At 42.3% G+C, this 26,460-nt stretch overlaps 1 protein-coding gene across 9 annotated transcripts in view; it reads right to left on the reverse strand.

The window, feature by feature from the left end:
* LOC105684161 (atrial natriuretic peptide receptor 2) overlaps nucleotides 1-26,460 on the reverse strand; it is a 106,256-nt gene that overhangs the window by 62,705 nt on the left and 17,091 nt on the right. For 2 of the 9 annotated variants that reach the window (XM_048660008.1, XM_048660007.1), the window contains exons 5-6: nucleotides 2,528-2,923; nucleotides 2,125-2,160 (exon numbers count right to left, since the gene is read on the reverse strand). The exons of 1 other annotated variant lie outside the window; for it this stretch is intronic. In XM_048660008.1, coding sequence (XP_048515965.1) covers nucleotides 2,125-2,160; nucleotides 2,528-2,923 — 432 coding nt within the window. Of the gene's footprint in view, nucleotides 1-2,124; nucleotides 2,161-2,527; nucleotides 2,924-18,815; nucleotides 19,948-21,799; nucleotides 22,570-26,460 lie in introns of those variants that run through there. 6 more of the 9 variants (XM_048660011.1, XM_048660012.1, XM_048660010.1 and 3 more) reach the window with 6 other exon arrangements.

A 26,460-nucleotide genomic window follows, 5' to 3' on the forward strand; every position in this document is an offset into this window, starting at 1 on the left:
AGTTTTCCCTGCACCGCGAACAATGCCGCGAAAAAATATTGCGTCTGGTAAAAGCATTTTTTCTTGCCTCACCTCGACTATTTTACTCTCCAGACGTCGTTGGTAAGCCAAATTTCTTCACGCTCACGAGGCAAAGACGGGAACATCGGCTTTACGGAGGAGCGAGAAACCGTATGTGATTAGAGAAAAGGGAATGGGAGGAAAAAAATGCGATCGACGACCCCCGCAAGAATACGAGGGAAGGTACGAAGTGAGAAAGAGGTGTGTCTTTTTCACCCCCGTTAAACATTGAAGAAGTATTCGGGTGCTCGAGCCCCCAAAACTTTCAACGACTCGCTGAATTATTCAATAAACTCTTACCGCAACAAACTATTTATAAAAGCATCGAGTGCGAAGCCACCGACCCCTTAATGTCTCGGGGATATATTCACCCCTTCTTTATGGGACGTTCAAAGTGATTCAAAAATTCGAACCAACCATGTGTTACGTTATTTTATAACGATAATAACTAAAAAAAAAAACTACCCCCCCAAAAATGCCGCAAGTTTGTTCATTTTTTTCCCCTTCTTTTTAGAATCCCTCTTTTTGTATTCGTATATTTACCAATTATTGTAAGTCGGGCGCGCGTTCGTAACCACCACTGTCAATCCCTCCGGCTTATTTACACGTTGATGGGTATTTCACAATTCTAACCAACGCGAATAACAAAAACTGGAAAATTGAAGGTAATGGAAAAAGAGAATAAAACAACGCGGAGTGTTCGAAATTGAAACGTAAAATTGTGACTGAAATTGCGAAGCCCTGTCGGCGTATAATTTTACAACGGCTGTAGTGAGTGAAAAACGAATTGAAAAAAAAAAAAAAATTTAATTCAGTTTTTACAAACCGGGTTACACCTGCGGATATTTGATCCGGAATTGTTTTTTTTTTTTTTTTGCCCTTACTCCCGGTTTCATATTCGGATCTCTGTCGAGTTGCGAATTTTTTCCGTGTGATACCTACGTTACAAATTTGTAAAGAAGTCGGTCCAACTAGTTGAAACATAAGTTGAGATGATTGATTTATAAAACGGACGTATAGTTCGAACTTCAAGAATCGTATGATGGATAGAGTTTCACCCTAACTGTCTTTAATTATTTAAGACACCCGACTTCGACCCGATGAAATTTGATTATCAAGAGATATAACAAATTGGTTTCGGTTCAGCGATGCAGAAATTGAAATTTATTCGAACACGACGACGAGATCTCTGGAGAGTCGTTAATTCGTATACGCGCGTAACAAGTAGTTCTCTCAAAAATTGCAACTAACACCGAAATCCACTTTTCGGTAATTCTCTGAAAATTCGACGACCGAAAAGCTCCTCCCCGTCTCGGGTGTGAGCTAGCTTTTCGAAACTCGCGATCGTTCCATCGAATATTTCGTCGCAACTTTGCGAAAAAGTTGGGCAAAAAAAACCCCATCAATTTCGCCTAACAAAATATCCAAAAGTTTACACAGATAGCGAGATATGCAGACGCTCCCGCCCCGCATGCAATTTCAGAGTTCGCGACGGAGAGAAGATTAAAAAGAAATGCAGGAAGAATAAACATTGCGGAATCGCTGCTCTATTTATATTCCGCAGTGCCTGGAGGGACATTATCGTATTGTATCAGATCTCCAAATAAATTAGGACCTCGTGACGATAATTGCTGATAAAACGGAGTGCAATCTAAAGTGGGGGTTGGGCGAGGGTGGAACGAAATTGTCCGTGCGCTTACCGCGGCTCTATTCTTTGGAATATGGGACAGGGACGCGTGGATCCGAACCGACACCCGGCGGGGCCGCGGCCGGTGTAATTGCATACCGATGGAGAACGAGTGAATAACGCCGCGCATTGTCTGCAGATCCGCATCGGTTGACCTCAAGCGATTCATGCATCGGTTTGCGATACCTATACATATATATTATTTATATACGTATATATATATATATATATACATGGCTCGGATATGTGCACGATTATAACACAGGGTTGAGGTTACAAGTGTGGTAATATCATCCAACAGTTAGGGTATAATAATATAATGGGGTGTAGACAATTAAAGAGCACTATAATAACGACAAGCAGAAATCAAAACTTACCCCAGACCCGGCCGGGGGTTTCTCTAACGTCCGCATCTACGGAAAATAGAATGAAGAGAATTTGAGTTTGAAATTGAATGATTTTAAAAGGAAAATAGATATCACGCGCGGACAACGAAATTCAACATTTCCAAAATTTTCTATTCATTTTTTCGAGATGTATGAGGTTTGGCGAAATTTCAGATGGAATAAGCTTCGACTGGTTTATCGTAACGACGTACGCGCGTCTTATACAGAAGTCCTTCCGCGCGAATGACTCCGGGTTTAATTTAACAAGTGAGTCCGCCCGCGGGTTATAAGGTCCTCATCCGTGATTCAACCCTTGTACATTATATTGTTATACGAAAATGAAGGGATCACAAGGATATTTGGACGGCCATAAGGTAAAGGTGAGAAAACTTACTCCTTGCGTTATCCGAAAGGGAGGCGAGAAGTTGCCTGTATTCCTTAGGGGTTGCCGTTTCCTGGTCGAAACTCTTGTAAACCGAGGTCTGGTTGAGAGCTCTGAAGACTGCGCTAAGGGTGAAGTGACAATCCGATATTCCACGACCGCTGGCCGCGGCGTGATTGTGATACATAAGGCCCGCTACTTTCCATCCGAAGCCCCTTAGAATGTGTCGCAACGCCTCGCCGACCAGTCGATGGGAGCCCATCATCCTGGTAAGGGTTGGATAGTTTTCGTCCTTGTGGCGGAATGCGTCCGCTTGGGCTCCAGCCGTGAGAACGGGGATGCCCCAGGCTCCGGCGTACCTCGCTACCGGCGCGATCACGTAGTCGCAAGAAGGACCCAAAAACGCATCTACGGCCAGACCATTTTTCCTTTTCCTTTTATTTTTCAGTTACCGATTACATGTTTGTTTGTTTGTTTGATTTTTTCTTTTTTGTACCCACTCCGTCGACGCCATTGATTACACTCGATGAAAACGAATGAAAGTAATAGAAAAAGGAAGCGGTAAGAGGATTTTGGGAGCAAAAAAAATTTCGAACTGGATTAAACTCAATCGCAATGAAACAGCCCTACGCGCCACCGATTGACTATTCGACCTAGGAGTTTGGTCAGATCGTTCAGAGGAGGTGATAAAATACTCCATCACATTACATGGGCGACGAACGACTTAACATTTTACTAAAACTCTTCCTTACGCAGCTAAATGTCCCGCTGGATCGGCTGATCGTAAGGTGTAGAGAAAATGGCGGTATTAAACCCCGGAGTGTTGATAAAACTTGGGAATTTAGAACTCTGGGATCGGATAGATAGGGAGAATGTCACGTACGCAACTATAAATTGCTGCTGTCGTTGCTGCATTTACGAAACCGGCATTGGACGCGCGTGCCGCGTTTGATTTCATTCTTCGTTTAAGTTTTTACTCCGTCAAATTGTGACATCATTATCTTTAATACGAATGTTGAGAGTTCTTTTTTTTGTCAATGTACGAATTTTTCTCAAAATTTCAGTTCCATCGTGAAATTCCGATTATTCGTTCCCGAGATATCATGGAAAACGTGTTTGCAGGTTGAACAGCAGGCCGCGCTCGAGCGCTCCTCGATCTTGTTCGTCTGCCTACCGCTTCGTGGCGTACCGCCTCGCATTCTACGCTCCCACCACGCTGAGCTTTCTCGCACCAAAATCCACATTTAAAAAACATTAGGCGAATGCAGTCCGCGCGGAGTTCGGTGGCAAGCTTGGGCTCACCCAATCAAATTCTGTCGCATATTGCAACGCCCATTTTTAACACGTGCTTCGGACATTGAGACCGCCAGCACGTGCCTCTAAATATAAACATAATTTATGGCTTTTTAATAGGTGATGAGGTGTGAAATCACAGTCCTTATTTTTTTTCTTGCTCCCATTGTGAGCAGGTGTCGGACGAGCTGTCAACACCTGATAAAGATCTTGTTCACACCTCGTGATTGATTTATCCCCTACATCCACCTGATCGGCGGTATCCCTTTGCGGTAATTCTGCGAATTCTATGTAACCGCAAACCGTTTAAGAAAGTATACCTATATGTGAAAATGCAGCATATAAATGGAACAGGGTACACCCAGTGAGTTCATTTCTGTCCATGAGGCCATACTGAAGCTTAAGACCTTTAGTACAGAAACAGAGGCACCAAGTGTACATCGAAAAAAAAAAAAAAAAAATTCCAAATAAATTATTTTTCTTTCCTTGCATCGCGTTGTAATGCATTATGGAAGGTGGACTGACAGATTTGTAATAAAAACGGTCGGTCTTTGTAATTTCACACGCATATTCAGAGTTCTTTTTCTGTTAATCTACCAATTTTTCCCATCGAGATATCTCAATTTTTTTACGGCAAAAAGCAAGAAATTGGCGATAACTCGATTAATTTTATAGATGGATTACTCAGATCAAAATACATGAAAATAACATATGAATCCTAGTAAAAAAATGTTGATTTTTTGGCCAAAACTGAAGTATTTCTAAAATCGATCGAAAGACACTTTTCTTACATATTTTGACCCCAGGAATCTAAATCTGAAAGTTAAATTGATCTATCTTTGAAATTGACCGAGTTATCGCAAATTTTCAGCTTTTTGGGGTCAAAAATAAAAAATTGATTTCCAAGTCTATCGTAGAGTAATTTGAGCTCAGGAATCCGAATCCGGAAGAAAAATTGATCTATCTTCGAAAATGACCGAGTTATCCCCATTTTTTCGTGATTTTTGACATAAATTTGAGGATATCTCGAAGGGAAAAAATCGTAGCTCATTTTGGATAACGGATTCGTGTTCCTGAGGTCAAAATACATAAGAAAAGTGCCATACGATCAATTTCAAAAAATAAAAATTTTTGGTCAAAATTTGAAAAAATCGTAAGGGGTACCCCTTGGAAAAATCTCAAAATTTGGCCAAAAATTTTTATTTTTTAAAATTGATCGTATGGCACTTTTCTTATGTATTTTGACCTCAGGAACACGAATCCGTTATCCAAAATGAGCTACGATTTTTTCCCTTCGAGATATCCTCAAATTTATGTCAAAAATCACGAAAAAATGGGGATAACTCGGTCATTTTCGAAGATAGATTAATTTTTCTTCCGGATTCGGATTCCTGAGGTCAGAATACGTAAGAATAGCATATAAAATAAAAAAAAAATTTTTGACCCAAAATCGAGAATTTTCCAAGGGGTACCCCTTTGGATTTCTTCGATTTTTGGGCTAAAAATAAAGTATTTTTATAATTGATTGCAGGACAATTTTCCAACCTAATGTGACCCCAGGAATATGAATCTGTTGAGTAAATTGAGCTATGAATTTTTCCCATTATAGTCAATGCGTTGGTTCAAAATTAATTTTTTTATACATGCAATGTTAAAGTGAAATTCAATTTCTTGATTTAGTGAAGGTTACATGACCGAACAAATAAACTATTCAACGAATTATGGAAATTATATACGCGTTATGTACACGTCAGTATTGAATATTCGCGGTTATTCATCCCACATAAAAATATTCGTACGATTATTCGATTTAGCCATTTTCTAATCACCCCGAACTCCCCATATTATCAAAACTTGACGAATACGGTCGCTCGGCGGTAATTCGAGCTAAATTTTCACACGCCATCCTGCATTATTATACGCTCTAGACGACGCCCGGTCTCATAAATTTTTAATTTACTTATACGCGTCAAATCGATCCGACACCCCGGGATAAACTGACTGGCTGACGTTCCGTTGATTTGCAAAAGGACCAAACGCTCCCGTTTCCGCGTTAGATTTTCACAAACCGTTGAGTAAATTTCGATAGAGTTGATGAGTTGAGTAAATACCTTCGGAATATTCATCAATACTCCCCCATAGGGCAAACAGATCCGCTGTACGGACATCGTATTTCACCTTAGAAATCTGCATAATGACGGTTTGTTTTTCGCGTTAGTCGAAGTAACTCGTGAAACCGCGAGCGTCGACATTTTTTGTAGAAATTTAAAACGAACGGCTGAAATTGAGTCGTAACATAAACGGCGACCTTGGTCTATCTTTGACGTTGGGTTTGACCGACGTGAGTGAGAGAGGGAGAGGAATATCGTGAATTATTATAAAACTCTTCTAATGTAAGTTGTCCGTGGCGAGAATGGTAAAACTGTACGACGTTATGCCATGTGTTACGAAATTCGAGGTTCGTGCTCCAGCGATATTATACGGACGATCGCTGAAGGGGACTACCGTCGAAGTAACTCGAAGCGTCAACGAACTCGGTGTTACGAAGTTTTTTTTTCCAGGGTCACGTACGCGAGATTAACAGCCGAACAGCCGAACAAACGAAGGAACGACAACTTAATTATAATTCATTTATCAAAGTCCGATTTTCAACGAAACGAACAAACGTCGCCCGCAGCGTCTCCGACAACGCAACGCCTACGGAGAAATCTTCGCTACTCTAACATCATAAATCTCCGCAAAACAATCGAAAGGATTTTCACACGCTTCGATAAACGCGCTCCGAACTTCCATCCTCCTCCAAAAATACCATCATCGTTTTCAAATGTAACGTAAAACTTTCCGTTAGTTTTATACATGCATACGTAATGTCGAAAATTCGAAGGAGAACTGAGAAAACATTCACGTAACCACGTCTAGAGACGGGAATCATCCCTCATTTCGGAGGAAAGAGGATCACGGAGGAATTTCAAACGCGAACTTTCTTCGAGCGCTTTTTTTTTTTCTTATCCGTCCGCTAATGCCGTGACCCGAAGCTTTACAAATGACACTCTGCAAGTACGCGATGTATAGGTGGGCGAATTGTTCGTCCATTTTATTTATTTCCCCCGTCTCTCGAGTTGTTCTCCACTTATTTCGTAGGGCTTTTTTTTTCTTCCTCTCCCCTTAGCAAAGCAACAAGTGTTGTTGTACAAACAACACCCACTCGCGTATACTCGTGCAGTGAAGAAAAAAATAAATAAATAAATTTCTAGACAATCGTTAAGGTCGTGCCAACCGACTTCGCGAAGTTAAACACAGGGGGTATTATATGACGTCGTATCGACGGGATGTGGAAAGCGATTTAGTGCGGCACCGGCAGCTGGGGACTTACTCTCGACTACCGCGGCGGAGAGATCGTAAGTCCTAACTAAATCGCGGACCTTTGGCTCGTTCGTCCTTTGGCCTCGCCCACCTTTTATGGTATACATATATTTAACCCTAGGTGCCTAAGGGCGCGGGATTCCGAACACGCGCCAACCACTCAAAGTTATATAGAAGTCTTCGAAAGTCGGGTCTGCTTTATTATTTACACCGTGGAAACGTGTTTCGCTTTTCGTTCAGACGCCGAAAATGCGACGCCGTTCTTCCCATTCCCTACCGCAACATTTCCTAATAGCTTCTTCTCCTCTCCTTTTTTTTTTTTCTATTCTTCTCTCTCTCTCTCTCTTTTTTTCTTCACGTACGATAATGAGAGACGACAAGCTGCTCGGTGGATTTAGCCGGCAACATTGTCGATTCTTCTTTCGAAGACGGTGATAAAATATTTATGGACGTATGACGAGACGAGCAGAACACGCTGAGCGACGTTTAACCCGAAGTTCCTCGTTCCGCTGACGGTTTACTGTGGGAGCCGCCGATGCCGCGAACACCTTTTGCTCATAATTTAAGCCAAAGATTACCGTTAACCGTCTTTTTATTAACCGGTACCGGGTTATTCGCACGGTAAGTTTGAAAATTTCCTTACCCCCGGGGCTCCGGCGAATCGTAACTCGGCGGGAAACGAAGCAAATGAAGAAACGTCGTACGACGATTACCGCGGCTCCTTCCTGCCCGGACTTATCTCATCCTACCGATAAAATTAGATTGAGACACTAAAAAAAGAAAATTAAATATTTTCTACTCCTGATATAACTTCCTCTGGGGAGGAGGGGGGATTTTTTTCCCCAAGAGACTTTTGCCTGCTAAATTCAAAATACCCGCTGCAACGCGTTTCGGTCGTTAAAACCCGCACGTTTCCAGCTGGAAATAAATTGCCGGTAAACTATTTCCGGTCAACTATATACGGTACGGATGAAATTCTATTTTTGGCCCGGGATTAGAGAGAAAAAAAAAAAAAAAAAAAGAAGAGAAAATGAATATTCGCAGGGTGATTGAATTTTTCTGCAGACTTGCGCTATAGTAAGAGTGAAACGTGATATGGCTAAAAATGAAGCAGGTGCGATCGCACCTCTTGAACAAAAAAAAAAAAAAAAAAACTAATGTTCGCGGGAATCGAGAAGAAAAAAAAGATGTAGAGATGGAAACGGCACCTAGCTGCAAGTGGCGCCGATTGATAAAAGTACACGTGCGAAAATAACGGGAGAGAATCTCTGACGAATAGGTCAATAAAAACTGGGGAAGAGAAACCAAAAAAAGACGGAAAACTTTCTCGGCGAGAACAAAAGTCGGCGGCGTGTAACTGCGGACAATTTATCGGTGATGAATAATTTCCCCCGTAATAATTTCGGTGAACCGCGAGAGGTTGTAATAAAAAAAGAAACAAAGTCCTTTCGGCGGGTCAAGCACCGTTGAATTTTAACGATACGAGGACATGAAAAAAGTTCCTCCTCGAACAGAGGGTTCGCAAATTTAATGACCCCCTGGACTAGAACGTCGATAAAATTACCGCGATTCCGAAGGGTTGACAAATTTTTTTTTGTCGCACGCGTGGACGTCAAATTTCGATGCGTAAATTTGACGGAAACTTTATTTCCTTCGACTCTTCAACTCCCGCTATATTCCTTTCTTTTTTCTCATGTCCCGTGAAGTTCAACGTGCTCAAAAATGAGGCTGTCGGTTGAGATCGTGAATTCTTGTTTCTAAACTTATCGAGATAATCACCACGTGAGGCGGCACAAGTTCAAGTTGCTTACGCAGAATCGTTTGGTGAAAGTCGCACTTCAACCTCGGTCTATAATGATGTTTAATGTATTCATCTTCGTACAAAAGCTGTGGTCGGTTCGGAGCTACTTTCGGCTATCGAATTTTCTGGTGTAAAGTATTTATCGCATAAATTAATTACCTACGTTCGTATATATAGGTACATTGTACGATTAATGTATGCATTTCTGCAACCGCGATATGAGATGCAAATTTCAAATTCATACAACATATAAAGCAGCGATGCGAGATATTATCATCGGGAATAATATCGGATAAAGAGATTATGTCACGCCTGTACGCGTGGTATGACTAATTGCCCTTTTGACTTCCAAAATTCAAATTGACTAGGGCTTATATGCTTGTTGACACAGCTGCGAATAAATCAACAACTTGAGAATCAGAAACTAACGTCATATATACCTCCGCGCAGACGTCAGACCGCGGTCTAATCAAATTTCTACAATCGTACCGACACCCGCGTTGCCTGCCCGACGAGAAAAACTCACTCGGTAAAAGTATTCGCTTCAGAATTTATTAATCCTGTCAACAAGATTTCAGAAATGTTTTTTGTTTCATTCCCTTCCACGTTATTCGTAAGGTGGTGGGCCACTAACCCCAACTTCGATCCCCCGTAAAATCCACAAGCGCGATTTTAATTTCGTGCTCCATTTCCCCAAAATGTATAGGTACGGGGATTCATCCTGGGGGTATAAGCGCTCGGTTTTTGGAAGAGGGGCGAGGACGCCTTCGGAACTTGGTAGCATACTGCGCGCGCGCGGTGATTGACGCCCGGAAATGATAGAAGAACTTGCTTCCCTCTCAGTTTGTCGCCCCGCGAACAATAACGCCCAAGTTTAAAGTCCCTGTAAAGTCTGTTAAACTTTGAAGCTTTCAACCTGTACCTCAAAAGTCGATGGATTCGAAGTGCGCGAAAAATCCTCGTTGTTACGTACGAAAATTTTCGGTTTAAATAATTGCGGACCCACCTCCGCGAATCGTCCCCTTCTGCAATTGCAGATCCGGAAAGGACCTCGGCGAAAAAAAAATTCAATCAGAAAGACGCCGTAATTCCGAATGGCCTCGAATAAACGTAATACTATACATCCTCGAATGTTCAATTGAAATAGCGAAATCAAGATTTTCGCCCGATTGCAGCACGTAGCAGAGTAATTCAGCCCCGGCGTTATTTCTTACGTACAAGCGAATCGAAGTTGCAGAAAGATAATGTATCCCTTATACTTTTTCATAAAATTTGAAAACTGAAATCTCATCTTTCACGTCATAATTTCTTTCACACGTATCACGAGAAGATCTGAAAAAAAAAGAAAAAATAGTAGGAAAAACCACGCGAAGGGTAGTCGGTTAGTTCTCTCTGCGTTAAGTTCAGTTTAGTTCGTATGTATAGTTTGTTTAAAGTTCTGCCGTTGCAGGGCGTTTTATCTTTTCCGGCAAGCCATTTTTCTTCGTTGGCTAAAAGGAACGTGAGATACGCTGTGCTACACGATTTCACGGGAGAATATCAAGCCCGTAAGGGAATTTTCTTGGGTATCTCAGTACCTCGTCCCGCACTCGAAAGCTCCCAGTTGGTCATTTGGGATTCCCCTGACTCGGATACACGTACGTATATGTATACGTTATACTTGTTCGAGGATCTCGGCTCTGCAGGACCGAAGCTAAAAACGTCGCGGACGCACGAATGGTGCTACTTTATTATACTATCTGAAAATCCTATACCTAACTTCATTTTGGGGAACAACCTCATCCGGGGATCGCTGTGGACGTAGTCCTCGCCGCGGTACCGGAAAACCCTCGGAATGATAAACAATAATAACAATGACGATGGTAATAATAATAATAAAACGGTAGTTATATTCCACCCCGCTCCGTTCGAATTTCACAGCCACGCGTTCCGGCGTACGTGTTATACATTATTCGCGCACATGGTATGTTTCATTCGCTGACGTGACTGTTAACGTATAACTTCACCGAGTTTCCGTATTGCGACCATCGTCACTCGCGGCGAAATTAGTTATTTAACATAGCCAACGACGACGTTACTTCCTTTGAAAAGTTTCTCATCTCTGTATACCCAGCCGGATTATACTCGCAGCTTCACCCTTCACCCACCGTGTTGCCGTATTCACTTACTTACATTAGTTACCCACTACGTACGGATTCGGAATTAGGTCGGTGTTTGTTGAAGCGATGGGATCGGTTCACCTGCGTGATCATTTTAACGGAATTGGTTTCAGCCACTCAAAATTTCGGCTCTCGTAACATAATTATTGTAACGAAACACCTTCTTCTGTGCGAAAACGAAGAATTCGGCGTCTCGTAAAAATGGCGACCTTGTTGAAAAAAAGAAACAAGAATAAAAAAGAAAAACTCCATTTTCCGAGACGACTGGCTCTTGATTTATCGTGCAGCTACACTCGAGTCGCGACCCTTGGAAAAACGAGAATACGACGTATTGTACCTTCCTCGGGGTGGTCTAGCACAAGAGGAGAACCTCGACATTAAATATCTACTCCGGGCGACAAGGCGAAATTATTCCCCTATTTTTTATTTATTTTCTCTCTCTTTTGTTGCCGTTGTTGGAAAGCTTGAGGTCAGGGGCGACCCCGAAAAGCCCTCGAATGGGATTTCTTCAACTATTTGTTATGTACTTAACCAGGATTTCCAAAGCATCGTATAAGTACTCGGCTCGGACCCGGGGAAGGCCGTTCCGAAGCGGGGGAAATAAGATCAAATCCTACGTGGACGGAATGCAGATTTTTTTTGGAAATACAAAAATTCAGATTCACCCGGCTCGCCGCGCCGTCCCCCCGACCTTTTTTAAAAATGATATTCATAACATCGCGCGGGCGCATCGATCGCCGGGCACGTGGAAACGATCGCATCCGGTATGTGTCGTTATCTATATTTTACGAGTCTAGGCATCGCACGCGTGGAATAATGAAAATAACTGAGATTGTGCGTCGAGAGACGCGAGTTTCCATGTTTCGAAATGCAGCTCCGAAGCGGCAACAACTACGAAGAATACAAGCGCAGATGTAGAGAAATACCTTATCCAGAAAAGAAAATCAGATTTACAAGACAGCGAGAGAGCTTTCTCGTCCAATCCGTAACAATACGGTTACCCAGAGGCGTGATTTCGATTCCCATAGCTTGACTTCCGGTTACTTTTTCTCCTCTTATTTTTTGTTGCATTTCGATTCCCTCCCTCCCCCCCCCCCCCCCCCCGGCCGCCCTCCTTTTTTCACCCCTCATATCGCTTGTTACACGATATAATGTATTCGGAATAAGGTGATTCGGAGAAGCGATTCGATTCTTTGCTCTACGAAGGGCTCTGTTCCGGGAGCCCGTCGGAAAGAAAACGAACTGAAACGAATCAACAATCTCTTCCGTCTCCGTATTCAAAGAAGTGGGTAGTCCACCGTCTACTCGTATACATATACCCGCTGCAAGCTATTCCATTCGACTTATTTTTTCACTCGAATTCTCTTTCGACTTTATTCACAGAAAATGGGCACCGACTAATCAAAGCCCGCAGACAACGCGGGGAGGAGAAGGAAAAAGAGAGAGAGAAAAAAAAAAAAGACTAAGGAAATCGGTAGCTATAAGTGGATACGTGACTAGAAGCCACGAGAATTTATGGGGTTCGTTTATTCCTTCGATTTTATCTGAAATCGAAAGATTCGAAATTGCGGATAAAAAGTGAAATTCCACAGGTACCCGTCGCAATACCACCTGTCCGTTCGAGTATCGACTGAGACATCAAAGTTTCGAGTGCTCCATAAATTATTCCGCAAATATATTTTATCCGTAAGAAATAAAGTCCAATTCACCTGATCCGATCTTCCTGCTAATTTTGCTAATTAGTGCAAGTTACTCGATTGAAATGAAAAACAAATATCACCGTGACAATTTTGCTTAATAATGTTTGTTCGCAAATATTGTCTACGTTCCCGAGTCCCCCAGCGCTGATTAGGGGGGAGGGGAATAATTGTAATTTGTTGAAACAGGAAGTAATTAGAGTCGGTACATCTAGTTGGAGTGTATACGAGTAGGCGGAGGCTGCAGTGATTGGGAATTAGGTACCTGGCTCCTCAGATATCCTCTGCTCGCAATAAGGATCCGCGTCATCAAACGTTACCGCAGAGGGGCTCGCCGTACAGCAATTAGTGTGAAAGCAAAGTATACAACCAAACTGAGCACCGACCGTCGTCAAAGTCAGTGGGTCAACAATAAACGCGCAACAAGTTGAGCCACCGTCACCGTGGCTAGATTTTCACCAAAGCTCGAACTTCGCCTTTTCTCTCCGCGCGGCACACGCTACACGCCGCGCTAACTAAAACCACATCTTAATAACCTTCCAGATTTACCCTTGCAAAAATGTGAAACACGAAAAGACAAAGAACTTTTTTTTCGAATGAATCGTCTTTTATCACTGTGCATACGATACCACATTCGTTACCTGGATAGTAAACGATTTACCTCCGCTAATTTACGTTGTCAGTAGCGACGCGAGTGCAGGTAATTCGCGAGCTCGCGATCGAGTTATCTGCGATAAATTTTCACTCTACTTCAATTTTCGGTGGCTTTTTTTTTTTTTTTCTTCGGTTTCCGCATTCTTTTTGTTTTCCGCCTGGCAAAAGTCCACCGAACTACACTGCACGCGGTGGACTACTCCGAGCGTTGAAATTAGTTTTTCTTTTAACGTATGGCTGAATTACACGGAGAGTCGAATCGGATTACTATTTAGAAGAGGAATGCGTGCTCCGCTTAATAAATTTCTTCTCTCGCACTCTCGCGTTGATATAAAATCGCTTATTCACCCGTCGCTGTAATTCGGGTTGTTATCTTTAACGCGTACACACGTATGGCGTCTCGAAAACTTTTCACTCCCTCCACTTTTTATCTATTTATTTTATTCGCTCAGTTTCGTCTTTTTTTCTTTCGTGTATTTCCCGGCTCAAGGATCAGATGAGAAAAGTCATAACGATTTCATTTATTTCTTTCTCGGATATCAAAAAGACAGAATCACGTGTCTGCTCGCGGCGTCATATTCGACTTTTCCGATTCTATAAATTCCCAATTTAAAAACCCATATTTGGACATCGCGTCGGGTCAACATCTAACCTCTAGTATATATGAAAAAGATTGGCGTCAAGAAAATTTTACGCTTGTTTTACAAGAAAATCGAAACTTCGGAAAGTGTTACACGCCGTCTGAAAAGCGACGTAAACGTAGGTTCGACGCCGACGTTGCGTTCTCTGTATTAAATTTTCTTTTCCCTTCCTTTTTTATCGCGATTTATTTATTCATTTTTTTTTTTTTCCCTCTCCTCTCAATTTATACGGCCCACGCGGCGGAGCACATCTCGACAGCTTCACATGTGACGCTTGACGAGTGACCGAACTCACATCTGGCAATAATTAACGTATTTTCCCTCTCCCCTCGTCTTCACGGAGCAATCTCAACGCAGCGATTAACTCGCGTCTATTTTCATCGCGTACAGTTGAAATCTATAAAACCTGTCGAACGAGTAAAACGGTTTTCGATTGATTCGTTTTTATGTAACGTTAAACGGAAAGCCAACGAACGAAAAAATATTAAACAATGCCCGCGTGCAATTTTGTTCGTACGCGCGTGGTACGGAAACATTCCGGATGCGCAGAAACGTGGAACGGCAGCTGTACGATGTTTGGAAATTCTGTAGAACGCGAGGAAAGCTCGACGGTAATCAAAGGATGCATCGATGCGTCGAGAAGGTCGACGCGGTCGTTGCGGCGACAAGAAACTCCCCTAGGATCGCAATACATTATTCACCACTTCATCGGCTTCTCAACTATAACTAGAATTCCAGCATCCCCCTAGTTCCGAGGACCGCGGCGTGCGGCCGCCCGACACATCTCAAATTAATCCTAATAGATATAAACGTCGCTACGAACGCGACGGAATTTCTCCGACAAAAAGATCGATCATATCGCGTAAAGTTTTCAACCCGAGATACGACACGGTGAGAAATTACAACCCCGTAGCTATTCGCGTTGTACGCGAGCTTTGCGCCGCATCAGGGAGAAAACTGTGATACGTGTGCACGCGTACACCCATGCATCTGTAGCGTATGTCTGACGACAAGGAACGTACGTACCTTAAACATTCAAGGTTGGGTAATTGAAAGCACCTTGGAGTGATGCATTGCAGCGGGAAGAGCAGTGGGAAGCGACGTCAACGCGGGGAACGAAATGGCTGCGAAATTGAGACGGAAACCTGAAGTTGCTTTTAGCAGCAATTTTGGGGGTAGCGAATAACCGCCCACTAGATATTCCGCGCGGCGCCGTGCGATTCTACGCTCTCGTCGTATACAATATGCCGCGGGGACAAATTTAGCGTAACCAGATTTCACCAAAATCTACCGAATCACAATGACGGGTATAATCGACTGCGATACGCGCGCACCACCCCGGTGCGTTGAAACGTCATATTTTCGATAAGATCGTGACCACACGCGAGAAGAAAAGGGTTAACTGCGTCCACGGAAAGTGAGGATATAAAAAAAAGAAAAAAAAATGCGATAAAATGAAACCGAGCGAACGGTGACGGTAAATTAACCCCGCCTTGCGACGGAGTAACAATTATTTACCGCGAAGGGGGTAATTAAACGGAATTAAGGGACACTCGATGTCACGACTCTGGTTGAGTGACCGCGTCCACTCGTACTGCAGCTGCAAACGTATGACGTCATTTTTTGATAAAAATAGTCACATTTTTACATCTGTGTATATCTCTATACCGCGTACGTACGTACGTGTGGATGGGTAACCCCGTATAAGCCCCGAAGCTGCGAAGGAACGACGAGGCGAGTCGCGGACCGTTCGAAGTTGTATAATTCCGTAACGTCGAACCGCATAGACACGGGACGGGGATGAGGAGGGCTCGGCATTGCGCGATCCACGAACAGCCAGCAGCCTCTGGATAAAGTGAAATGCGTGCCTGGCGCAAATGAGTTGTAATTAAAATGGTTAACAAACCGCGTGCGGCGTGGCACATCGCGTTATCCCGTACACATGATATACGTAAGCCCCTCTCTTGCTCTTCCAGTGCACGCTCTGACTCTTCGTACCATCTAATTGTACCGCGTTGCGTTCGCAGCTTGTTTTTTTTTTTTTTTTCAATTAATTCGTACGCGGACCGACTTACTACGCGCGAAACGTACACCCTATTTTACTCTCACCTACAAGATTACCTCCCAGTAGCGTGAAAAAAAAAAAAAAAACATACCAGACCTAAAACTTTTCGCACAGATATTCTAGGATCGAATAACGCAACAGGTAATTTTACAAATGGGAAACGGAATGGAGAAAGAGACGAAAAAGGTACGACGGTGTGGATTTTTTTTACACTGCACCGCTACACGTGTGCAGACGTAATGCCCGACCCAAATTCTTGTGTGCTAAAAATTCCCGAATTATCCTTTTTCATTTTCATCTCACAAGTGTGATTCGATCAACGACCCTGGATATAATGCGACGTAACGCTACCGCCGAATTTTTATCTTCGAGTTACAAACGAGAAATATAAAGACGGAAGAAAAAATATATAAAAATTGTCCACTTCCAACGATCTGTTTTCGGCTAACTAGTTGAGTTATTTCGGTCATACGAAGCGGCGGTGAATACGACGCGTCAGCGTTTCCAGCGACGTGTATTTCGCCGCCCCCCTTTACCCACCCCCTGGAAGAATCTCGTTGCAATAAAAAATACCGTAAGAAAAGAGAAGAAGAATAAAGGTCGTAGATACTAGGGTTATGAAAGAAACGGGCGCCCATATAAACCCTCGCGAACGGTGGAAAGTAAGTTGAGCCCGATTCTCGTTTGTAAGATAAGTACGCACGATACAGGGGTAGGGGTGACGGCGTAAGTCGATTTCTTCAGTTGAGTCGAGCCGATTTTCAGTCATCGGAAAGAAAAAAGCACAAGTACAAGTATATAGTAAGCAAAAAAATATCCCAATAATTTGCACCTGTAAGGAATTATTTTGTAATTCCGATAAATGCAGACGGTTGAAAATTTACGTGAATATCGGCTGGAGCGCCACATCGATCATTGGGATCGTCCGGAAGTCTGTGTGTAAAAATAAATAGGTGCCCAATCCAGTTTTCGAAAAACATAAAATTCATGGATCACACAGTTTTCAGCTCAACGTTGACTTTACAGGCCTTCTGAGTCGGAGTAACTGATAAAAAGTGGGAATCAGTTGAGATGGTACAATTTTTCAAATTTTTTATCAATCCATTTCGTTTTATCGCAGAGCTTTTTTCCCCTCAAGGCGAATCTCGAGCGGGTTTTTCGCAGACGGAGTGGGTAGCAGAAATTATATTGATACGGAAGTTCGTCGGACGTGAAATATTATTTTCAATGCTTGACCATCGGGCTGAAATTATTTTTTTCTTTCTCCTCACGTTTCCAACGAAAAAACAAAAAACTCAAAACTCGTTTGCTCAAGTTTTATAACGGCTGCGAGAAATATGAGAAATCATAAGTTTTTGATGCAGCAGCAGGTGGTACATGAGGACGGAATCTAATTTGCCAAATGCACGTCTGAGAACCATCGGTGGTTTCTTCTTTCCTTTTTGCTTTTCTTTTTCGCTTCAACGCACGGCGAATGAATCGAGATTTTAAATTCGTTTTAAATTTAAACATCGTCGCGCAACGATCGCGTATCGTTATACGGGAGTAAAAACAGTTGTATCCACAACTAAAAATACACACATCGTACACACGCCTAATCCTTATACAGACGATACGTATCAGAGTGAAAAACACGACCAAGGCAATTGAAATAATTGTGGTTGTTTCTCCAGCTAGACAATTTCTTTCAATTAATTTTAATCTTCGTTTGAAATTATATCGGAATTGGTCAAATTTCGTGAGAGGCGAACGACAAACCGGGTGACTCTGAGTTTTCAACTCACACCACCATGAATTGTTACATACACGTCGGCTGGTGTAATATTCGGTGAATTAAGTATATGTATACCGTAATAATAACGAAACAACTGGATAATAGGAACGCTTACTCGTTTACTCTCACTTAAAACCTAATTTCGAATAATTAAATTCTGTCCCCCCAAAAACCCAAGTGCTGCTGCGGCTCTTCAGATCAAATTGCATATTTATGAAGAATAAGAAAAAAAAAAAAAAAAGCGAGAAAATTTTTTTCAATTAACAAAAAAAAAAAACGACAGAAAAAAAAAGAAGCTTAATCAAGAAAGTGAAACTCTCCGAAGAATTACAACCACGGGTATAACGCTTGTAACGGAAAAATACTCTTTCCATTTTGGAGGGGGCCACAAAAAAAAAACAAGTAAATAAATAAATAAATAAAAACCAACTGATCGATGAGATGTTAGCGATCTAAAAAAAATGAAATTAGCATGCGGTTAAAGTCTTATAATTATTCATCCATATCCAAAGCGGTTATTCGTAGACTCGTTATGTAATCCCTGAGCAAATGTATAACGAGATCGGAATTATCGGCTGGATCGTTGATTGACGGTCAATCCCTATTTTTAGAAGCACCAATCCCGCTCCTCCTTTCTCTAATTTGAAATCACCCATGAGGTCCCAAGATCGACCGAATCACGGCGACTCGAGTCCGCGTAACACAATCAAGATCGGTGTGAGATCCCCGTGTGTTTTTACCGTTGGAAACGATAATACTCGGCGTGAGATTTAAATAATTCCGTCCTTCGTTACGTATTCGCTCGTCCGACTGTATGAATGATAAATAATAATCGCAGTGAAATATGATCGACCTGCCGTCCTGTTGATGTAGAATTCGAATGCGGCGAGTGGACCAAAGGTACTGGAGCACTGCGAGTCTCTGTGGTCGACCTTGATCGTCCATCCGGGCAAAGGGCCTTTCGACGAGACAACGGCCCTCACGGCCAAACTGACCGCGGGCAGGACTCGCGGCAGGGCCTGTTCGTACCGTGGATCCGACGGGGCGATAACTGCCAACTTGACTACTCCTCCGCCTCGGTTTCCACCGCTATGTATCAGCACGGATTCGATCACAGTCACGTTGCTTGATAAAAATATTAGAAAAAATAGACGATGATAACAACATCGAGTTCGTACTGAATATTTCTTAGACGAACGAGGACAATTTGCCGAACTTGACTCGCCCACGTCCTCCTCTTCGCCTGAAGCACGGACAAATCGGATTGTCATCGCGTTCGAGTAACGGTACACGATATATCTGGTTCTTTTTTTGTATCTATCTATGTTTATATATATATATCGACGAGGAGAGAATACGATAGTAGATTATCTGTACCGATGAAAGTGAAATTTTATTTTTTAGTTTTCAATGAACGATAGACGATGTTTAGTTGATTATTCGTGAAACGTACGATTGCTTTGAGGTTTTTTTATTATTTTTTTTTATGTGAAAAAACGTGCCGATATTTATTACGCTCTTGTAACATAAGTACTATTCCTTCAGCTTCAGTTTTTTCATTTTTGGTTTTACAGACACTTGGTATGGTTCATTTGATGTACATTATTAGAAAGATGTGTTAGGTGATTGATCGAATTTATAAAAATGTTGATTTTCAAGCGCACATATTCCCCGAAATTTTTTTTCTCAATTTCATTAATATCAATTTTTTTGGTTTCTTATTTTATATTTAGTTGTATTACTATTTCATAGAGGTGTATAGGTTCGAATTTACAGTTACACACTTTTTATACGTTGTCTTTTTTTGTTTTACCGATATGAACTTTTAGAAAAACATAAATCACAGATCACCGGCAGTCCATTTGCGTTAAATACACGTACGTACGTACGAACTTATAATTTTTCAATTTTGTTCAATTTTTTTTATTCTTTTCCAAAAAAACAAAAACACGTTACCCCTCGCAGCAGCTACATATCATATGCGTCTGCACAAAGAGAAATCGAATTGGAAACGCATTTATTTTATATTCTCTGAGAAAAATTGTGTACAGGTATTATGTACGGATGTATGTACACGATACCCTATTTATTGAAATGTGTAAATAAGGTATGTTTCGGGTAAACATTTGTTCATACGCATGTGTACAGACCCTTGCTGAGAACATAATATGTTTGCCGTATCGATTCTCCTATGCATACGTATTTTTGATGTTGTACAGGTACGATAAATAATATCCTTGGAAAGAAGAATTGTTTCGAGTTTGTCGAGTCAATTCACGTCCGACCGTGCAACAGAAACCACGCGAAACAATTCATCAACCATTAGCCGTTACATCCCCGCGCGGCTCAAACATCGGAATTCATTCATTTTTCACGACTCGAGGCATCCATCTCTGAGGCTTATAGCTGTCGGAGACTGAATATTTCATTTTTTATAATAAAAAACTAAAAATTTTATTTAAACAATTAATAAAAACGATGTGTTCTTTCTAAAACGACACCTGGACATCGAACAAGGAGTAGAATAACAGGGGTGTAATCGCCGCGCTTACGATTCTTGGATCGCCGCGTAATCGTTTAGTCCTCCTATTTTTATCTATTTATTTTTTTTTTCTTCTTTTTTTTATTATCGCCCAAATTTTCGCGGTGAGTCTACAGTGAACCGCGTGCGAAAATTATCGCAATTTGAATTCCGATGAAATCAACTCGAATTCGTGAAAATATCACCTCCGACTTCAAGCGCGTCGAATATTTACCCAGGAAATTTGCGGCGAATATTTTTACACCTTTATATAGGTCGAGGAATTACAGCGGGAGAAATAAAACGACACCAAAAAATATTAGCTCGGGATAAGGGGGCGAGTTATTTTCTCTCTCTCTCTCTTCAATACACTTTCGACTCTTTTTTTTTTCACTACCCCGCGGACGACGTTTCTTTCAATCCATCTCGCGAATAAACACAACGCATCTCGATATAAATCGGCGATGTGGCCAGGTATGAGATTTTCTTTAGTACCATCGATTTCCGGCCTCCGCAGTCCTCGAAAAAGCTGCGGAGGAATAAAAGCTCGAATGGAGCGCGACGTAGGTACTACTACCCACCGCCCGCTCCTTGCTTGTTTAAGATTTCCCGAACATTGGGGGTGAAAAAATTCCACCTGAATTTTCGAGCGTGACTAAAACAATCTCGGTATATACATCCAACGTTTTCGCAGGAACCAGATATTACACGAAACGGATCTATAGATATCGCTCAAATCACCCGTTACACCCGTAATAACAGTGGGGTTGGAAAAATAGTTAGTTAGCGAGAAAATTAGAATTTTTTTTCAATTCGCACGCGATCCGAGAACAAAAAAATCAGTATCTGCGTGTGCACCTATTTTTGGATCTTGCGTAGATAATCGTGATCACGTATTTTCTTAACGTATATACATACATTATACGTATCTACACATCTGTTCGATATCTGCAACTGTAAACGTGGTGAGAAAAAAAAAAAAAAAAAAAATTCCATCTGTGGTCAATCATGAGACTTCTTTATGGGTAATATACGTTGGGCGTAGTTAAATGCGTCTTGCGAAACTTGGTGTGACTAAAGCTGAGCTTTTGTAAGTCGAAGGTATCGAAGTAAGTACAGTGAGTAAAGAGGTCGGAGGTAGAGTGAGGATAAAAGCACATCCCGAGAAATGACCTCCCCGGGAGTTATGTGCCGCGTGTAATGGTCCGGTCAAAATTCGCGGCGGGACCAAAACTCCAACGCCCCGCACAACAACCCACCCGCCTGGACAACAAAACCTCAATCTTAACCCCGGAATATCCTGCAGTAAATGTTACCATTAGCGTTTCTCGGATTACAGGTGTATTAAAACAGCTGTCCCTAAGCTATAATACGCTTTAACGAATTAATCTCGTCACTCCGTACATCAACCTCGAGGATTAAATTAGTATAATAAGTTCAGAGGGATGATTCTCTTTTCTTTTAGCTTTTTTTTTTTTCTCCCCCGTTGTTTCGACAAAACTCGAGAGAATTATTTTTCAAAATTATCCACGGTACACGTACGTGATTCTCGTTAACGATCCTCAGTTATCTACCGCACAGTGATTTTTTGTGATTCCTCCGGACGATGATTTTTGTTTTCTTGTATTATATTCTTGTATTCCGATAAATTTTTTCAGTTTCAATAAAATTTCGCACCACTTGTATCTGGAGCAGTAAAATTTCATCGTGCAGTTTCGGAATATTAAAAATTCTATCACATTCGCCCAGACGTCCTGATTTACCAAAAAAATTCCAAAAAAATTCGCGCGATGCACTTTTCCTCGTTGGAAAATACTCGGTACGAAAACTATCGAGACAATTACGTTTGTTCACAAAATCACTGTTTCGAGGCTGAAAATTCACGCCGATAAAACCGCAACGGTCACTTCGAGTTCTCGCCATCAGCTGCGTTTAACCCGTTCATTTCAATCGCGCCCGTTAATTCGTCCAAGTTTTATCTTTGGTGATATCCCATTTGCACGTAGCGTGATGAGCAACTTTACTAAGTTTGTCATATATAAAAGGAAGTCACATCATTCTGGGCTTACGGACGCGGCGCGGTTGAGTTGAAACTGAGACGCGGGAATCTGAGCGCGAAGTTTCAGTCGTATTCCTCCGTACGCGGCGCCTCTCACTTCTCGCTCTCCCCTGTCTCTCTCTCTCCTCTCCCGCAATTCGCCTCTTCCTCTCTCTCTCCCTTTTTCTCTTCTTCCCTCTCTTGATCTCTTCGCCCGTACGCACACGCTGGACGCATGCGCTCGAATTAGCGCGGTCATTCACTTGCACTCCAAATGATACTTGCGATCCTTCCATTATTTACCTAGACGCGAGGATCGGGTCCGAAAGCTCGACATTTTCCCCAAAAGTCAACCCTTATTAGAAAGGGAACCCGAAAAAAGATGCAAAGAAAGTAAGGCGGGTCCGAGAAAGCGAAAGAGGCAAACAACTCCCATGGTGGGCGATGTTTGTCGGATTAATCGAGCTTTCACGGGGGTTGAGATCGGGAGATTGTCCGAGTAAAAAAGGAGGAGAAAAAGAAGGAAACTTAGATGACCGAAAAGTTACTTAAGGAAGTCAAACCCTTATATCATCTCCATAGGGACCACGCGAGCATCGCGAAGTGGACCCTGAAAAAGCACAAACTTTTTCGACTAATTGGTATTCAGATGTACTTACGTCCCGCAACCCTTGGGAATTCGTTGCTTGTTCTTTTTTTTTTTTTTCTTCAGACTTGTGTAATGGATTCGAGAAAAGATGGGGCCCCATTCACCGTTGACAGATTCAGAGTGTAAAACTTGAATCCGACGCGAGTAACGCGGGTCGGTTAATCCTCGCGGAATCAATAGGAAAAAACGGCGTGAGAAATCCCGCGGATAGACTCCAAACTATAAACTTTGAGCTTTTCTTTCTGAAGGGAGAACGGACTTCTCCGCATCCATCAGATTCAAATCTTGATTTACGGGGTTGTCGGACAGTGAAAGCTCGAGCTTTCGGCATCAATTTTCTGTTGAGCTTTCGGAATTTTCAGGTTCGAATTTCACGGAAGCTTGCAGCGCGTAAATCGCAACGCTTTTATCTATGGTTGGTCTCCGTGCTTTCGCGCTGCTCGGGGGCTGCGAAAGTTCGAGCTTGCACGCTCTGACCTACCGTCGATAAAACGTAGCCTTCGGTCGTACGCTATGGAACAGGACTCTGTAAATAAAAGCTCGAATGCTTAGCTACAGCCGATTCAAACGCAAGCTCTATTGATCCGAAAAAGTTTATCGACCAACGGAAGCTGTGAAGCTGAACCGACTCGACCGAACTTTTTCTCTCCTACGGATAAAATAAATCCTTCAACGGAGCTCCGTTGATCCGTAAGAATTTGCGAGAAAGGTAGCAAGGACTCGAATATTAGATAATGACTCCAGCAGTCTATAAAGTATTTGATAACGAGTCGAGATATACGAGATAAGACGCGAAAATATATCAGATACGTGAACTATATATAGACATGTAAGATACGAGGGAATAACAAATTATTCTCTAATTACGTGTCACCTTTAAGACGCGTCAGCCTCATTGTTACAACAGTTTTGCAATAAATTACCATTCTTGAGTTCCTGAATTAAATAAAGTGGACTCAAGTCAGAGAAATTATTATCGAAAGTCTGCAGTCAGCCTGGAATCGTTTTTTTTCTTTACCTGGTTGCTTTTTAGAAAATTTTCAAGTATCCGAGAAAACAAAGCGGTAGGTCGATTCCGTCGGTCTCTTCAGCAACGAGAATAAAATGACCGGAAAAAAATGTTAAGTTCCGCCTTGACGATGATTCGATTTATAAGATGCTTTCCCATTCCTTCCGCTCAGTGAACGGAGATGTGGAAAATATTTGCGATGCTTTCAACGGCCATGAAAATAATTAATCGACCAGCCAACCTAATCGCCTCGAACAAGGGCAAAATAATTTAGTATTATAATTGGCGATAAACTGCAATACGCTACGGGCAATGAAAAAACTACGATGATATCGTTGCATAACTAAATAACTGCCAGTCTGTCGTACCCTGCACGTTACTGATAACGTCTGTCTAACTCTAACGCATAACCGAAGTCAGTCCGACCAAACTTTTTACCTCCAGGTTCTTCTTCTTCTAACGAACCTCCGTAATTGCAACTGCTGCGAAAATTATCTTCGTATTTTTGTCATCCTTATACGTTTTCGGATTTCAGTTCCCGGTTCCGACACACCTGGAGTGATCGAACAGTCGTGAGAAAATAATTCGGGATAAATTTGGGGTGAGTAATGACCCGTCAATTGTATCGCCAAAACGCTTGACCGATGCGCGTAATGATGATGCAGTCCTCCATGCGTGTGTATATTAATTACACGTACATACGAATATCAATCACGATGGCGGACGAACGTGAGTTCGACGATGTGTTATAGATAGAAACCCAGAGGGTGTAAATCAGCGCTGGAAATACGTCTGTTTGGACATGTGTGAAATAAAGGACGAGAGGCGTTTACTAAATTCACGAAGCAATTATACATCGCTCGATCTTGATCCGCTTCTCGGAGCCTAATTAAATGTCCATTTCTGCCCCGAAGTATAAGTTATCATTGCGCGTGACGTGACCGCGATTCGTAAAAACGGGAAAACAGATAAATGCGAAAGACTAAATTCTCGAGATATCTGATTCATATGTTACGTAGAGCCACGTCGATTGGATCGATTTTTTGGGATGAGGGTGAAAACTATTCTCCGAATACCGATTCGAATTGAGATTGGTGATATTTGTTGGAACGTTCGAATCAAACACCCGTGGCGTGTCGCTACACACGAATAGGTATAACGAGTAAGCGGAGATTATCACCGTTCAAAGATCATACTATTTAACTGAGGTTAAATTACACAACCTCGCGTCCTAATGCCCTCCCACATCGGCTCTGAGTATTGAGTTCTAACTCTGGAGCTACACCATCGCAAATTGCGTTAGTCGAACACGCCCACGTATCCCGGAACTTTCCAGGTATCGGCGCCGCTTGATACGGAGCACCTGATTTTCTCGAAATTTCCCACGAAATTATCTTACCGCCCCGTTTATCTCCGCTTTAAAATATTACCCTCTACGTGTACGCTGCCTGTCACGTCTCGTTGATCCCGTGGGCAAATAGTTGATGAAGAACGAAACGATTAGCCACCACTTTCATCGTTATCAACTTGTCCCCTTTTTTTCTTACTCCCTCGGTTCTCCGGAAACGAATGTTACACACGGACGACCGGACGGAGATTAGGGCGTATCTTGCAACCTTCGGCTGAAAGGAAAGTCGAACTTTCAAACGCCGAACAAGTAAGTTGAAGGTCCAGCTACCCCAAATTTTCGTAATTCGCGGGTAGGAAACGGAAGTTACCGTTCGAAATACCCGATCAGCTACTAAACTTTGATACAAAGAAGAATGTGAAGAAAAAAATAAATAAATGATCATCCCCTCGGTCTCTCCCGTTCATCGCTATTCCCCTCAGCTCCCGATAGGTGGAGATGGAATGCGCGGAATTCGAATCTCTGATCAATTTCTTCCTCCCTCTAATCCCTCCCGTTGTCATTCCTCGATCATGACGAGGTACGCGGTATTAGCTGACGATGAGAAGAAATCTTTGCGTTATAGACAAAAAAAAAGAAATTATGAGTAAGAACGAGGATCGATGGCGGGAGTACACTCCCTGACACCTCTAACCACCCCTCGGGTCTATTGTTTCTGAGAAGAGTGAGGAAAAAAAAAAAAGGAAGAGAGGAGTTTCTGCGGGATATGATGGAAAATAGAGGAGAGCGGTTGTACGTCGTGGTCTGACAGAATGTAACAGCCTGGCTGCAGTAATGAAATTGTAATAAGATCGTCGTCTGCAGGTTTCTACTCCGAGAGGCGTTCGTTCCTGTCCCAAGCATTCTTTGCGTCACATCAAAAACAGTGAAACT

Source organism: Athalia rosae, chromosome 1 (genome assembly GCF_917208135.1).
Source record: "Athalia rosae chromosome 1, iyAthRosa1.1, whole genome shotgun sequence".
NCBI classification, from domain to species: domain Eukaryota; kingdom Metazoa; phylum Arthropoda; class Insecta; order Hymenoptera; family Athaliidae; genus Athalia; species Athalia rosae.